At 39.6% G+C, this 16406-nt stretch overlaps 2 protein-coding genes across 3 annotated transcripts in view; one reads left to right on the top strand and one right to left on the bottom strand.

Annotated features, from left to right (window-relative positions):
* LOC110528588 (calcium/calmodulin-dependent 3',5'-cyclic nucleotide phosphodiesterase 1B) overlaps positions 1 to 14546 on the top strand; it is a 33154-nt gene extending 18608 nt beyond the window's left edge. Inside the window, exons 4-14 of the mRNA XM_036984183.1 lie at positions 767 to 833; positions 1039 to 1155; positions 1446 to 1586; positions 2202 to 2302; positions 8570 to 8695; positions 8993 to 9094; positions 9658 to 9778; positions 10016 to 10097; positions 10480 to 10597; positions 10836 to 10972; positions 12029 to 14546. Of these exons, the coding sequence (XP_036840078.1) occupies positions 767 to 833; positions 1039 to 1155; positions 1446 to 1586; positions 2202 to 2302; positions 8570 to 8695; positions 8993 to 9094; positions 9658 to 9778; positions 10016 to 10097; positions 10480 to 10597; positions 10836 to 10972; positions 12029 to 12129 (1213 nt within the window). The 3' untranslated portion in view covers positions 12130 to 14546. The remainder of the gene's footprint in view (positions 1 to 766; positions 834 to 1038; positions 1156 to 1445; positions 1587 to 2201; positions 2303 to 8569; positions 8696 to 8992; positions 9095 to 9657; positions 9779 to 10015; positions 10098 to 10479; positions 10598 to 10835; positions 10973 to 12028) is intronic.
* Positions 14041 to 16406, bottom strand: part of LOC110528589 (protein phosphatase 1 regulatory subunit 1A) — a 54223-nt gene continuing 51857 nt past the window's right edge. For both annotated transcript variants that reach the window (XM_021610718.2, XM_021610719.2), the window contains exon 8: positions 14041 to 16115. In XM_021610718.2, the coding sequence (XP_021466393.2) occupies positions 16072 to 16115 (44 nt within the window). In that variant the 3' untranslated portion in view covers positions 14041 to 16071. The remainder of the gene's footprint in view (positions 16116 to 16406) is intronic.

Here is a 16406-nt window from a genome sequence, read left to right on the forward strand (position 1 = left end):
CATGAATTTGTAATATAAAGTATAGGAGGCTCGCCCTGGTCCTCCTCATTCATTTGTGATATAAAGTAAAGTAGGCTCGCCCTGGTCCTCCTCATTCATTTGTGATATAAAGTAAAGTAGGCTCGCCCTGGTCCTCCTCATTCATTTGTAATATAAAGTAAAGTAGGCTCGCCCTGGTCCTCCTCATTCATTTGTAATATAAAGTAAAGTAGGCTCGCCCTGGTCCTCCTCATTCATTTGTGATATAAAGTAAAGTAGGCTCGCCCTGGTCCTCCTCATTCATTTGTGATATAAAGTAAAGTAGGCTCGCCCTGGTCCTCCTCATTCATTTGTGATATAAAGTAAAGTAGGCTCGCCCTGGTCCTCCTCATTCATTTGTAATATAAAGTAAAGTAGGCTCGCCCTGGTCCTCCTCATTCATTTGTAATATAAAGTAAAGTAGGCTCGCCCTGGTCCTCCTCATTCATTTGTGATATAAAGTAAAGTAGGCTCGCCCTGGTCCTCCTCATTCATTTGTAATATAAAGTAAAGTAGGCTCGCCCTGGTCCTCCTCATTCATTTGAGAAAAACAATGCAACATTAAAAAACCCTCCTTCTATATAATGTTGTGAATGGGGTTTGTGAAGTGTGTGTCATAGGGTCAGGATAAATTCACTTCTGTACATTTGCAGTGGAATTCTTGATCCACACTATGTTATAACAAGGACATCACAGATTCACTACTGAGATTGTCCAATGCAAAACATTGAATGTGCTGTTGTTCCAGGATGTTCAGAAGGGCCTACACTGCTGCCATGCCTGACCAACCTGCAGCAGTAGTTAACTGTCTCAGGGTAAGAATATGTGATCTGTTATAATTTCTAAAGTCTTTAGTTGGGCTACAACATATGGAGCAGAGCCAGGAGTTTCCCTGACCGTATGACTACAGTATGAGCTATCGACCTTTTCAATTTCAGACTCCAATTCTTGAAAACCTCAATGTGCTTTGGACATAACATATATCTGTTATCTATTTGTCTCTATCATCTCCATCTTTAGGACATTGACCGGTGGAACTTTGATGTGTTTGCCCTGAACACAGCCAGTGATGACCACGCACTACAGACCCTGGTCTTCGAGCTGGTGACACGATACGAACTCAACAGCAGATTCAAGGTCTCCACAAATCACTTTGCACGTCCTTACTATTTTACCATAACTCCTTCTGTTTCTGTACAGCTTTAATTTGACATTAGCCTCTAAAAATTCTAACTTTTCTCACTGCCATAAACAGCTGACGCAAACACACATATTATAGTCTACCTTTTCTAGTGTGTAAAACTGTTTCCATAGGTAGTACCCTAGAGGGCAGACTCAGACACAGGCCAGTTAGCTGATGTAGTGTGCTCGAACACAACAGATGAACTCCGTGTGAACCTTCCATGTCATAATGTGTGGTATTACAGATCCCAATCTCCTGTCTGATGTCCTTCTTGGAGAAGCTGGAGAAAGGCTACAGTAAACACAGCAACCCGTACCACAGCAGTGTCCACGCAGCCGACGTCACACAAACCCTCCACTGTCTGCTCTTACGTACAGGACTAGTGGTACAGTACAGCTCGTCTTCTCTCAGTTTATAACAAGTTATCCCTGTCATGTATTTGTTCGTCACAGCTCAGGAAAGGAGATTTCCCAAATTGTGTCTGCCTGGTCAGGTCACTGGCTACAGTGTGTGCATGGACTTGTATGAAATAGCAGAAGAAAATGTATAGGGTTTGTGAGAAATAATAAAGGAAAATATATTTTTTAAAGATATGTATGTTTGTATGTGTATTTGTATGCATATGTATGTGTATGTTTATGTATGTATATTTATATACATATGGGTATGTGTATGTGTATATATATAAATATATATATACACTATTAATATATACCCCCAAAATATATGGGGTATTGGAAATGATGAAGACAATTACATTGATGGAATCTACAATCAAAAAAGGGGGAAAAAAGAATCCAATATAGATGTATTTACTGTAAACCAATGTAAATGTCTGCATTTGAAATACAGGTGTTTATAATAAGGGGTGTCTGTGTTGGTCTAGCCTCCAGCACTGGTTACTCTATAATAACGATACACTAACTCTATATGAAAGGTATATGTAGGTTATGTATGTGAGGTTTATAACAAGGGGTATCTGTGTGGGTCTCACATGCAGCACTGGTTGACTGAACTGGAGGTCCTGGCGTCCCTGTTTGCTGCGGCCATCCATGACTACGAACACACTGGAACTACAAACAACTTCCACATTCACACAAAGTAAGAAAAAGTAAAGTAAGAAAAAGTAAAGTAAGATAAAGTAAAGTAAGAATTACTGAGGTGTTCGAAGATGCATTTGATTTCAGAGTGAGTGGGAGAGAGTGAAATCGAATCCACATTTTACACCAACTAAGATAAACATTGTGTATGTTTTATTCTCTGAATTTATTACAGTTTTTCTCAATTGCTAAAACACTAAAATCCATTGGCTGAACAAAGTTCTCAGTTGCCTGGACTCATTTAGCTAATTATGCAGTCTGTTGTCAATACCTTAAACCATTTCACATGATAAAACACAATTTGCAGATCTCACTTAGACTTTTCAGCAAAACTCCAAACACATTCTCATTCTCAAAACACATTCTGCACTCTCATGCACATGTCATCCATACTGGTAAACACAAGTGGCAACAATCAAATACAAATAGAGAACATATGTCATTGATTGAACACAACCACTCAAAATTGATTTAACCTGTTTCAAATGACACAACCAATATAAGCCAGTTAAGAGAGCAAACAGGTTGTTGAAGGTGGGAAGGAGAAAGTCTGAGAATGGATACTGTAGTACAGTGCATTGTAGGCTGTATACTGTACAATGGATGAATTGTATGGCCCTGAACATTGTGCTTTCCATTTATTAACAGTACTGACTCCTCAATATATTTTGACTGGTTGCAGGTTCATATCAACAAAGAACAAGAATTACAGTATCACAGAGACAAAGGACAAGTTTGTGAGATGCAGGGTACAGTACTGTAAAAATAGGGGTACAAGGAGGAGGAAGAACAAAAAACAAAATTGCAAAGAGCAAAGAAGAGTAGTAATTTCTGATCAATTTTGAGCTACTATGATAGAACATGGTTTCGTTCATCAAAAGACAATGACGGAAAAATATGAATCTTTTTTTAGATTAAAAATGTTCTTCTCCCTGAGAATTGTATGTTTTGAACAATGTGTTTTCTATTTTTCGGTGTATTGCTTACTGACTGCTTGAGAGTGTTTATCATTTTGATCACTTTGTTTATGATTTGAGAGCAGTGTTTGATTTTGAACACAGGTAAAACTGTTTTGAGGCGAATGTTTCATTTTGCAAGAGGAGTCAGAGGTTATGTAAATATGTGACGTTTTGTGTTTAATGTTTTCAGGAAATGGAGCAAGGTTTCAGAAATTGTGTTTTCAGAAATTGTGTTTTAGCAATTGAGAAAAACTGTAAATGACTGAGGTGCTCATCAAGAAAGAGAGAAGGGGAGAGAGAAAGAAACTGAAAGAGACAGAAAGAGAGAGACAGAAAGAGACAGAGACAGAGAGAAAGAGAGAGAAAGCGACAGAGACAGAGAGAGAGAGAGAGAGATGCTTTCAGCTCCTATTCCTTCTTAAGCAAACATATCTTATGGAGGGAAGCTGCTAATTTTAGCAGTAGATTTTCCACATAGAGACACAGAGGCACCTAAGAACTCTGTCTCCTGGCACACAGATCAACTCTTTATTTTGGGAACAAAAACACGAGGGCCTATCAACACTACAAAGAACAACGCTGTGATCACACTTCACCAGACCTGGCGCCAGGATACAGTGATTAAGGGGGAAGTTGAAATCGGCAAGGGGGAAAATTTTTGGGGGGTTCTTACATTGGAATTAAATTGAATTCTGCTTTACCACAATAAACAGAACATTTAAATAGAGAGACTCTGACATCATAGAGTGCTTTCGAAATTTGTGGCATATACAGTGCCTTGCGAAAGTATTCGGCCCCCTTGAACTTTGCGACCTTTTGCCACATTTCAGGCTTCAAACATAAAGATATAAAACTGTATTTTTTTGTGAAGAATCAACAACAAGTGGGACACAATCATGAAGTGGAACGACATTTATTGGATATTTCAAAATTTTCAACAAATCAAAAACTGAAAAATTGGGCGTGCAAAATTATTCAGCCCCATTACTTTCAGTGCAGCAAACTCTCTCCAGAAGTTCAGTGAGGATCTCTGAATGATCCAATGTTGACCTAAATGACTAATGATGATAAATACAATCCACCTGTGTGTAATCAAGTCTCCGTATAAATGCATCTGCACTGTGATAGTCTCAGAGGTCCGTTAAAAGCGCAGAGAGCATCATGAAGAACAAGGAACACACCAGGCAGGTCCGAGATACTGTTGTGAAGAAGTTTAAAGCCGGATTTGGATACAAAAAGATTTCCCAAGCTCTAAACATCCCAAGGAGCACTGTGCAAGCGATAATATTGAAATGGAAGGAGTATCAGACCACTGCAAATCTACCAAGACCTGGCCGTCCCTCTAAACTTTCAGCTCATACAAGGAGAAGACTGATCAGAGATGCAGCCAAGTATTAACTTAAGGGGGCTGAATAATTTTGCACGCCCAATTTTTCAGTTTTTGATTTGTTAAAAAAGTTTGAAATATCCAATAAATGTCGTTCCACGTCATGATTGTGTCCCACTTGTTGTTGATTCTTCACAAAAAAATACAGTTTTATATCTTTATGTTTGAAGCCTGAAATGTGGCAAAAGGTCGCAAAGTTCAAAGGGGCCGAATACTTTCGCAAGGCACTGTATCTGCTGCACTGAATCAGTACAATGGACAGCGCCATACAGATAGGACATTTTGGTAATGAATATAGGCTGCAAGATAGACAGGGAAATTCACTAAATACAAACAGCATGATTTCTATTTGCTGTCCAGTCATATGGTGACTAGATGTTTTTTCATTTTTTTCTTGAAGGTGGATTAACTTTTTGCCTGAGAAATATGGATTGGTAGAGTTCCATTCAGCTATGGCTCTATATAAAACTATAGATTTAAGGCGATTTGTCCTTGGCTCGGGTTGTTTTAGCTGCCCTGAATTTGAATGTTTGGTTTGGTGCTTATGTGTGTTGCTAGTATGTACTAACGACTGAAAAATACTGTTTAAAAAAAATATATATAACATTCCTAAAGAAAATCAGAAGACTAGATAGTAATATGTTTTTAACATGAAGCCATGAGAGATTCTGATAATATTTGGATAATATTCATACGGTCAGATAATCTACCAGCCCTGTTTTGAGCAATGAAGAGCTAATCTGGCAGCCCTGTTTTGAGCAATGAAGAGCTAATCTGGCAGCCCTGTTTTGAGCAATGAAGAGCTAATCTGGCAGCCCTGTTTTGAGCAATGAAGAGCTAATCTGGCAGCTCTGTTTTGAGCAATGAAGAGCTAATCTGGCAGCCCTGTTTTGAGCAATGAAGAGCTAATCTGGCAGCCCTGTTTTGAGCAATGAAGAGCTAATCTGGCAGCCCTGTTTTGAGCCATTTGGAGCTTTTTTCTATCTTTCTTTGCTGCAGATGACCATATAACTGGACAGTACTCTAAGTGTGATAGGACCAGGGACAGTACTCTATTGTTTGTAGAAATGAACGTGGTACCTTCAGGCATTTGGAAATTGCTCCCAAGGATGACCCAGACTTGTGGAGGTCTACAATTCTATTTCTGAGGTCTTGGCTGATTTCTTTTGATTTTCCCATGATGTCAAGCAAAGAGGCACTGAGTTTGAAGGTAGGCCTTGAAATACATCCACAGATACACCTCCAATTGATTCAAATTATGTTAATCAGCCCATCAGAAGCTTCTAAAGCCATGACATAATTTTCTGGAATTTTTCGAGCTGTTTAAAGGCACAGTAAACTTAGTGTATGTAAACTTCTGACCCACTAGAATTGTGATACAGTGATTTATAAGTGAAATAATCTATCTGTAAACAATTGTTGGAAAAATTACTTGTGTCATGCACAAAGCAAGAAATGTGTGGAGTGGTTGAAAAACGAGTTTTAATGACTCCAACCTAAATGTATGTAAACTTCTGACTTCAACTGTATTTTCCGTTCTGATATTTCAGATTTTTTTAAACTTGTGGATGATGTGTGTATTGTTATTGCTAGATATTGCTGCACTGTTGGAGCTAGAAACAGAAGAATTTCACTGTACCTGAGATAACACCTGCAAAACTGTATACTTACCAATAAATGTTGATTTGATGTGTGTGTGTGTGTGTGTGTGTGTGTGTGTGCGTGTGTGCGTGCGTGCATGCGTGCGTGCAAAGCTTCATGTTTTATTTTGATTTCAGGCATTTTTACTCCCCCAGTAAAATGTTATTTTTTCTCCTGAATCTTGGGCACCTCCATTGGGATTATTCAGTTGCATCACATTTCCTCATTATACTGTTACAACAGTACTACATATATGCTCTGTTTTGTTCTGCTTGCAAATGGAAGCAGATTAATCCTAAAAACACGTACTAAGCTGTTGCTGCAGTCTTGAAAATGTGTTGTACAGCCAAAACATTGACAATTAAATGTCTCCTTTTTTTTAGCACTTGCCTAAGTTTTCTATGCAGTGTTTATCCCTACGGGGAATCCCATTTACTGTGTAGCGCTGATATCTGTTTATTATCCATTTCTAAGTGTCTAGTAAACATGTATGCAAATTACTTTCGACAGGGGGCTTGATAATGGATGTGACTCAATTAACTTGCTCCTGCTCCTTTCTCCTGAGTCATTTATGTCCATCTGTTCTCTTCTCTCATTACCTCTTTATTACAGCTCCACCACTCAGAATCTCACTATCTGGTGCTGTCTCTATACATATGAGCCTGGTCATCTACGTACAGTGCCTCGGAAAGTATTGATTAAATTGTTTCTTTCCCCTCATCAATCTGCACACAGTACCCAATTGTGACAAAGCAAAAACAGTTTTTTCAAAATGTTTACTAATTTATTAAAAATAAAAAAACTGAAATATTACATTTACGTAAGTATTCAGACCCTTTACTCAGTACTTTGTTGAAGCGCCTTTGGCAATGATTACAGCCTCGAGTCTTCTTGGGTATGACGCTACAAGCTTGGCACATCTGTATTTGGGGAGTTTCTCCCATTATTCTCTGCAGAACCTCTCAAGCTCTGTCAGGTTGGATGGGGTGCGTCGCTGCACAACTATTTTCAGGTCTCTCCAGAGATGTTCGATCGGGTTCCAAGCTCTGGCTGGGCCAATCAAGGACATTCAGAGACTTGTCCTGAAACCACTCCTTTGTTGTCTTGGCTGTGTGCTTATGGTCATTGTCCTGTTTGAAATTGATCTTTCGCCCAAGTCTGAAGTCCTGAGCGCTCTGGAGCAAGTTTTCATCAAGAATCTCTCTGTACTTTGCTCTGTTCACTTAATCCTGACTAGTCTCCTAGTCCCTGCATGATGCTCCCACCATCATGCTACACCGTAGGGATGGTGCCAGGTTTCCTCCAGACGTGACGCTTAGCATTCAGGCCAAAAAGTTCAATCTGAGAGTCTTTAGGTCTGAGAGTCTTTAGGTGCCTTTTGGTAAACTCCAAGCAGGCTTCATTGTGCCTTTTAATGAGGAGTGGCTTCCGTCTGGCCACCCTACCATAAATGACTGATTGATGGAGTTCTTCAGAGATGGTTGTCCTTCTGAAATGTTCTCCCTTCTCCACAGTGGAACTCTCGAGCTCTGTCAGAGTGACCATCGGGTTCTTGGTTACCTTCCTGACCAAGGCCCTTCAACTTCAATTGCTCAGATTGGCCAGGTGGCAGCTCTAGGAAGAGTCTTGGTGGTTCCAAACTTCTTCCATTTAAGAATGGTCAATTCCTTTGACCTCATGGCTTGGTTTTAGCTCTGACATACACTGTCAACAGTGCTACCTTATATAGACAGGTGTGTGCCTTTCCAAATCAATTGAATTTACCACAGGTAAAGTTGCAAAAACATCTCAAGGATGATCAATTGAAACGGGATTCATCTGAGCTCAATTTCGAGTCTCATAGCAAAAGGTCTGAATACTTATGTAAATAAGGTATTTCCTTTTTAAAAATCTTTAATACATTTGCAAGAATGTATAAAAACCTGCTTTTGCTTTGTCATTTTGGGCTTTTGTGTGTAGATTGCTGAGGATTCTTTAGTATTTCATCTATTTTAGAATAAGTTTGTAACGTAACAAAATGTGGGAAAAGTCAAGGGGTCTGAATACTTTCCGAATGCACTGTATGTGCTTTATCCAACCCCTCTGACTGTCATTGTCATGCCATATGTGTTTCTGGAAAACAAAGGACAAATGATATCCTGGTCACAGATCTGTAGGATCAGGGTTAAAGCTAAGGCATGACAACAGTAGTCAGATAATTTAGCTAAAGCCCGATCATTGTAGTAGAACCAATCTAGCTATTACTTCATGATTGTTTTTCATCTGTGTGTGTTTTGTGTAGGTCAGACTTTGCTATGATCTACAACGACCGGTCAGTCCAGGAAAGCCACCACATCAGTGCCGCGTTCCATCTTCTACAGGACGACCAATCCAACATCTTCATGAACCTCTCCAGAGAACAGTGGATGTAGGAGAGATGTACTGTATCAATATGCTGTGAGACAGACAGACAGAGACAGAGACACAGACAGACAGACAGACAGACAGACAGACAGACAGACAGACAGACAGACAGACAGACAGACAGACAGACAGAAGCAAACCCAACCACAACTCCCCTTTGAGCAGCACAAATCTATGTTACCATGGGAACAGAGAAACCCATCAGGACAGTCTGGAAAGGTTAGATGGGTGTGTTTATGCGTTTGTGTGTGAAAGGGCAGTCTGGAAAGGTTACATGGGTGTGTTTCTGTGTGTGTGACAGGGAGCTGCGAGCGCTGGTGATAGAGATGGTGTTGGCTACAGACATGTCGTCTCACCTTGTCCAGGTCAAAGCCATGAAGGGGTGTCTGCAGCAGCACGAAGGGTACGTGCTGCTCCACACTTTACCCAGGTCACATCATCTGAGATGTAGATTATGGTGGTACAGATGTAGGATCTTAATTTGAGACAATTTGCTACAGCAGGAAAATAATCCTGCAGCAACAGGAAATGTGAAGTATTATGTGGATTATAATGAATGTATGGGTTGATATAATTTTCATTAGAGCAAGTCAAGCCTGACATTTTTAAGTGGAAATGACAAACGTTAGAAGACTTTTTAATCCTCAAATATACTACAAGTTTGCATTTCCTGCCATGCAGGGAAATTCTCAGCAACAAAATAGTGATCAAATTATCTGTAGGCCTACTTGATAGCACATTGTGAGGAAGGTACTATATTCAATGACATATTTTTTTTAGACATGTTGATGGATTTCATTCCTGTTAATACTTGAAGAGCAATTTATTTTTCATAACTTAAAATGAATGTGATGTGTAACTCTCCCATTGACTCCAATGATTAACATGACATCCAAAGAAGCTCAAGTTCTGTTCTGGTCCATATCTAGCAGTCACTCGTGGTCATTTGTTTCCTATGGTCAACAGCATAGACAAACCAAAAGCGCTGTCCCTACTACTGCACACTGCAGACATCAGCCACCCCTCTAAGCCCTGGAGTCTACACTCTCGCTGGACCAAAGCCCTCATGGACGAGTTCTTCAGACAGGTAGGACCCATGGAGGAACTTACAACTGGGTACAGGATTTTCTTGACTGTTTCAGTTTTAGATAGTCTTTGGTACTGTGTTGGTCCTGGATCGTCTTCTGTACTGTGTCGGTTCTGGATCGTCTTCTGTACTGTGTCGGTCTTGGATCGTCTTGCGGATTGTGTCGGTCCTGGATCATCTTGCTCATTGTTGTTGATTGTCTTTGAAACATTTTTTCTCTCTTTCTGTTTCTCTGAGGGTGACAGAGAGGCAGAGCTTGGTCTTCCCTTCTCTCCACTGTGTGATCGGAACAGCACCCTGGTCGCAGAGTCACAAATAGGCAAATTATAAGACATTACTGCACATGGTCATCACTGAGTCATCCATTTGAGTCATCACTGAGTCATCCATTTGAGTCATCACTGAGTCATCCCTGAGTCATCATCAACCATCAATATATATGCTCTCATTTTATATACTTTGGACAATGTGTATGCAAAACCATACTGTCTAAAGCACATATGCAGGTTGTGTATGAAGATGTGTAAAAAACACGGTTGTTACATAATGTATAATATTAGTATTATTAGACATACATGTTAGCCATTTAGCAGACACCCTTATCCAGAGCCACTTGTAGTAAGTAGTAAGTGCATACATTTTCACACGACGTAGCAATTTTTTTCATAGTATATAGCTAACAATACTGTTTTTGTGCGCAGGTTTCATAGACTTCATAGTAGACCCTACGTTCTCCCTACTGACTGACGTGGCTGAGAAGATAGTCATTCCCCTGGTGGAAGACAACCCAGGCCCACCGGACCCCTGCAATCGACACAGGTGGCATTCCAAGCATGTTTATTAGACTAGAACCCCAGCTTAGACGTTAGTTAGCTAGTTGTTTTCTTAACTTGTACCTACGCGCGACAAATACGTTCAAGCACTTGGGCTGCTGTACAATGGAAACAATGGAATAGTTCCAAAAGCACAAACCCAAATCTAAATTAAGCACACCCCAATTACATTTGACATATGTGTTTGACTCAGGTCTGATGCCTTTTTTGTCTTTTTTTCCCAGTAATCTGTGGAAGGAGAGTTCCAGAGGACTACAGTGGAGCTTGTCTCACATCACCTCAGAACTGGTCAGCTTCAGATCCACCTGGACACGACACACAGAAGACAACAAGTTCAAATGGAAGGAGAGCGGCGCCAATGGTAATGTGACAGACTTCTATTAACACCCTGTTGTAGCTCAGAGGTGGGCAATCTTACCTTGCCAGGCATGGCTGGTTGGGGTGGTGTATTGACGCTTGGCTGGAATCGCGACACCAGCTGTCGCAGTGTATGATTGATTGCTCACCCCTTGGCTTGGCTCTATGAATACTCAGTGGCTGAATCCCAAATGACACTGTATTCCTATGCAGTACGCTACTTTCGACCAGGGCCCGTAGGGCCCATAGGCCTCTGGTCGAAAGTAGTTCACTATATAGGGAATAGGGATCCATTTGGGGCGCAGTCAGTGTCTCTCTTTGATTTCCAAAAAGATTGAGGAGATATCAAGGAGACATACAGTAAGCCATGTTTATACCTGGTACTAACATCCATCCATCTTGTGTCTGGATCATGTCCACATTCTGATTATGCCCACATTTTCAGCCAGGTTTAGATGATTAAAAGAAGCATTATGAACTGATTTCGATCAGATCTTATAAGTGTAAATGGACAAGATCAGGATGAATATTCTTTCCAACCTATTGTATTTCAATCAAACAATCATACTATCATGCTATCATACCATCATGCTATAATGTGATCATCCTATCATATCATCACGCTATTATGCTATCATATCATACTGTCATACCATCATGCTATCGTGCAATCATGCTATCATTATTTATTTATTTACAGTTATTTTACCAGTTAAGTTGACTGAGAACACGTTCTCATTTACAGCAACGACCTGGGGAATAGTTACCATCACCATCATGCTATCATACCATCATGCTATCATGCTATCATACCATCATGCTATCATACCATCATACTATCATGCTATCATACCATCATGCTATCGTACCATCATGCTATCATACTATCATACCATCAGGCTATCATACCATCCTGCTATCATGCTATCGTACCATCATGCTATCATACTATCATACCATCAGGCTATCATACCATCATACTATCATGCTATCATACCATCATGCTATCATGCTATCATACTATCATACTAAATATACTTTAATCCTCTTCCCCTCTCAGGGCTCTTGGATCAGATCGTGTCGAAGGAGCCGTTGGCTGGTGAAGACGATGAGCTCTCTGAACAACTGCTGCAGACCCCTTCTAATGATGCTAAACAGTAGATAGGCCTCTCATGTAGTATGATGCCTATGTAAACGATATGTAAACGGAGGGTTGGGGAGAACTGTTTATCTTTTACATGTAATCTGATAATAATACAAAAATTTAACTGTAATCAGCTACTTTACCAGCTAAAATATTGTAAATGGATTCCAAATACTTTTGAAAAACTAGATGATTACTTCTTTTATTACTTTAAAATACAGAAAGGATGTTTGGGAAAGAATACAGAATGCCACCTTTCTGTTTCTCAATGACATTCAATTCAGCACTGAAAAAAAGGTGCTAGTTTATGTTTGTTCCACCTGGTTTGATGGATCCTTTCCATCTTCTTCTGATGTCTCTTAAGGAGAAAGTAATCAGTTGACATTACAGAGTGGAGGGGAAAGTAATCCAAAAGTAACTGAAAGTAATCAGATTATGTTACTGAGTTAAGGGGATAGTAACCCAAAAGTAACTGAAACTGAGTTTGGGTATCCAAAAGTTAAGTTACTAATTACAATTTTGGACAGGTAACTAGTAACTGTAACTGATTACATTTAGAAAGTAATCTATCCAACCCTGTGTAAATTATAGTAATTTAATGAAGATTACCAAAACATGCTGGTCATGTTCTATGCTAATTACCATACATGATTTTACGGTGGTTTGCTTGCAATTTGTTAACCAGTTAAGAAAACTTTCATGGAGAAACTTAGCAAAGATCATGTATCATGGGTAACATGGGTAGCATGTATGTTACATGGAATAGATAATGTCAAAGGTCCCAGCAGTGAAAGGCTGGCCTTATCATGTGGAAGATGTACGATGTAATCATGTGACTGTTGTTGATGTAAAGTACAACAAGACAAAGAGTTTTCTACTTCTTTATATTCTACCCGTACCACTGAGGAGATGTTGATGTGCTTTATATTCTACCCTTACCACTGAGAAGATGTTGATGTGCTTTATATTCTACCCTTACCACGGAGGAGATGTTGATGTGCTTTATATTCTACCCATACCACTGAGGAGATGTTGAAGAGTGATTCTTTGTCTAATTCTTCATCTGTTTTCTTTGAATCCAAAAAAATGGAATCGTGAACTATACTGAACATACAGGATATCAGTAGCCATTGTCCCAGATCATTAGCCAACTCTTCTGACTATCAGCCAGGAACATAGCCTGGAGACCGATCTATAGCCAAACTAGCATTTCTTCTCCACGATGAGTCTTGATTTGCTTGCCTCCCTTAAGTTTTGTAGAATGTGGGCACATTCTGATCATTCTGATTGGTTCCAGAAACCGGTGGGCTGGGCCAGAGGCGGCCTACATGATGACCGTATCAACTTTGATACTATGATTGGTTAGATTGATTAGAGACAATCCAATCACTGATTTAATTGTTTTGTACAGCGCCCCTCATTTTCACAGCAGCACAAATGACTTCTAGGATGGCAGTTTCAGATTTCAGGATGACACAGTCATAGACTCCTGAATAATTACATTCAGGAGTCTTATATCTTTAATGTTGTGATTCTGAGGCCGTCCTACTATGGACACAGCACATCAAAGGCATGACAGACAGTAATAGTCAGAAGAGTTGAATGAAGCACTGCAGATCTGGGACCAGGCTGAGATATCAGTCCAATCCTTCAGCAGAGTCCTGTTCACTGGTCCTCCAGTAGGAGGAGCCAAAACTGTGGGGAGGAAGATTGAACCAGGCTACAGTGGTATTATGAAATGCATTGGGTGAAAACTGGTCACGCTGTGAAATATTCATGTGTTTTATGCTCGCAGCACCACGTCTATTGAATAATTGATAATTGGGTTTTGTTATAAGTCAACCTTACTTACTCAACATTATAGGTCAGTGATGCAACGCTAAAGTCAGAGCCGTATTGTTGGCCTACTATGGGTAGTTCTTGGCATGAATTAAAATGGATTATAAATTGGGTGATTCAAGCCCTGAATGCTGATTGGCTGACAGCCGTGGTATATCAGACCGTATACCACGGGTATGACAAAACATGTATTTTTACTGCTGTACTTACATTGGTAACCTGTTTATAATAGGAATTAGGCACCGCTGGGGTTTGTGATATATGACCAATATATCACGGCTAAGGGCTGTATCAAGGCACTCCACTTTGCGTCTTGCCTAAGAACAACCCTTAGCCATGGTGTATTGGCCATATACCACACCCCCTTGGGCCTTATTGCTTAATTTTAGCATGGATTATAATTGGAATAATATGTTTTGTTTAAAGAAGTAAACACAAACGTTTGTCCAATTTAAACACTTTATTGTATCAAACCATTTTTATTTTTTTATTACATATGTAATCATTACCAAGTCAAACAAAGTTGAACTAAAATGCAGATATAGATGGATTTCATGTACCGTAATTTATCATTAATAAAAATTTAATAAATACACAATCATTTATGGTGTTCATACATTGAAAATGAATTACAAGATAATGTTTTTAACAGATGTAGAGTGTTCAATGCTAAATAACTGGAACACTTTCTATAAGCAGAATATAATTGTGGGTCAGATTCCCGGGAAGTATATGACTTTTATGTTGAAATCCTTACACCTGTCCAATTCAGTAGACCTCTCTAAATTGACATGATGTCGTTCGTTTGCTGTGTACTATACATACAGTATATTGAAGTAATGAGCCTAATCTGTCATCAAAATTATATGATGACGCTGACGAATATTAGGTCTAAAATGTCACCCAATCAGGACTCTAATGTCACATCAGTGAAGCAGAGTATGGGATAGAACTAGTGGAAAACAAATATAATTACCTAAGATAAAACAAGTTATATATGCTTCTGGATGTTGTTACGGTACAGAAAACAATACGATATACTGGTAGTGAAATAAAAACTCTGAATGATGTACTGGGGGGAGTACAGAACAAAGGGATGTGTAGTACTAAATCTGTACTATGCATGACTGGGATGTCAATAGACACGTTGATCGTGGGATGTCAATAGACACGTTTTTAAAAGATCAAAGTTCACCCAGAGTCCTGTCCAATGAATTGGTCCCTTAATCAGATATGTTTTGGAGACTTCAGAGACTCAAATAGACAGAGACCGAAAACACTCTGATCACAGCTCCAGATTGTGTCATTGATGATTCCCAGGATGCCTCCCAAATAAGCACCGTGTCCCCAATAATACAGTAGTACACTACTCCATTTGGCTCTGGTCAAAGCTAGTGCACTATATGAGAAATGATGTTCCCTAAGTGATGCAGTGATACTGCCCTGTGATTCTTAAAAATAGACAATGTTATTGTCGTGGCACAAATGTGTGTCGTGGCACAAATATGAATAAGGACTAAATGCTGTTCTTGTTGTTGTTGTTTATGGGAGTCTCTTTTGGCCCACCGAGGTCTAGTTCCTTCAAGAGTCCTGGACGGAATGTCTAAAACATCAAATCAATCTTAGAATAATCATGAGACAATATTTGGATTTATGAGTATTATACAGGGGCCATATTAGACATGTGAGTGCTAGGCCGTTACAGTTTGTGTATGCAACAAACCAAAAACTGTCATGAAAAATACCCAAATATTTCCTGTCCTGGTTTGAAACATCAGATAATTAGTTACAGATTAGTAGGGGCAATCAAATGAGTAAATCATTAGAAACAATAAACGCCTAGTCATAAATAAACGCCTAGTCATCTCTCCACCTGCACGGTATAGTACCTGACCAGACATATATCCTGATGTCTCCGTATCTACAGTGTGTCTGTTTATCAAAAGGATGATCACTTGTCTGCCTGTTGTCTGTAGTTATTAACTGAACATCAGGTCCCAAATGGCAACCTATTCCCTACATGGTGCACTATTTTTGACCAGAGCCCTGTGGGAATAGGGATCCATTTGGGACACACGACAGGTTGGCGTGGAGGCTGTTCCATGGTTCTATTTGTCTTCTTATTCCTGGATGGGTTTCTTTGTTTTCTTCTCCTCTGGACTCGCTACGGATGCAGATTGGACACATATATACACACACACACAGGGAGAGGGGGATAGAAAGATGGAGAGAGATAAATCAGTGAGATCAGGCTAGATATTTGAGAGCTTGTGAGCTTATTCCTACAGTGTTTCTTTGACATTTTTGAATGAAACATTTCTTCAGAATGTTGATCCACATACATTTTTAGAGTCGGTATGCAGTAGGTTATAAAAAAAGGCTCCATTGTTGGCACACATTCAAACTATTGCAGGCATATTGCAAAACGTTGCTTTTGTTCTGAAGCTACACGATC

Source organism: Oncorhynchus mykiss, chromosome 7 (genome assembly GCF_013265735.2).
Source record: "Oncorhynchus mykiss isolate Arlee chromosome 7, USDA_OmykA_1.1, whole genome shotgun sequence".
Classification (NCBI taxonomy): domain Eukaryota; kingdom Metazoa; phylum Chordata; class Actinopteri; order Salmoniformes; family Salmonidae; genus Oncorhynchus; species Oncorhynchus mykiss.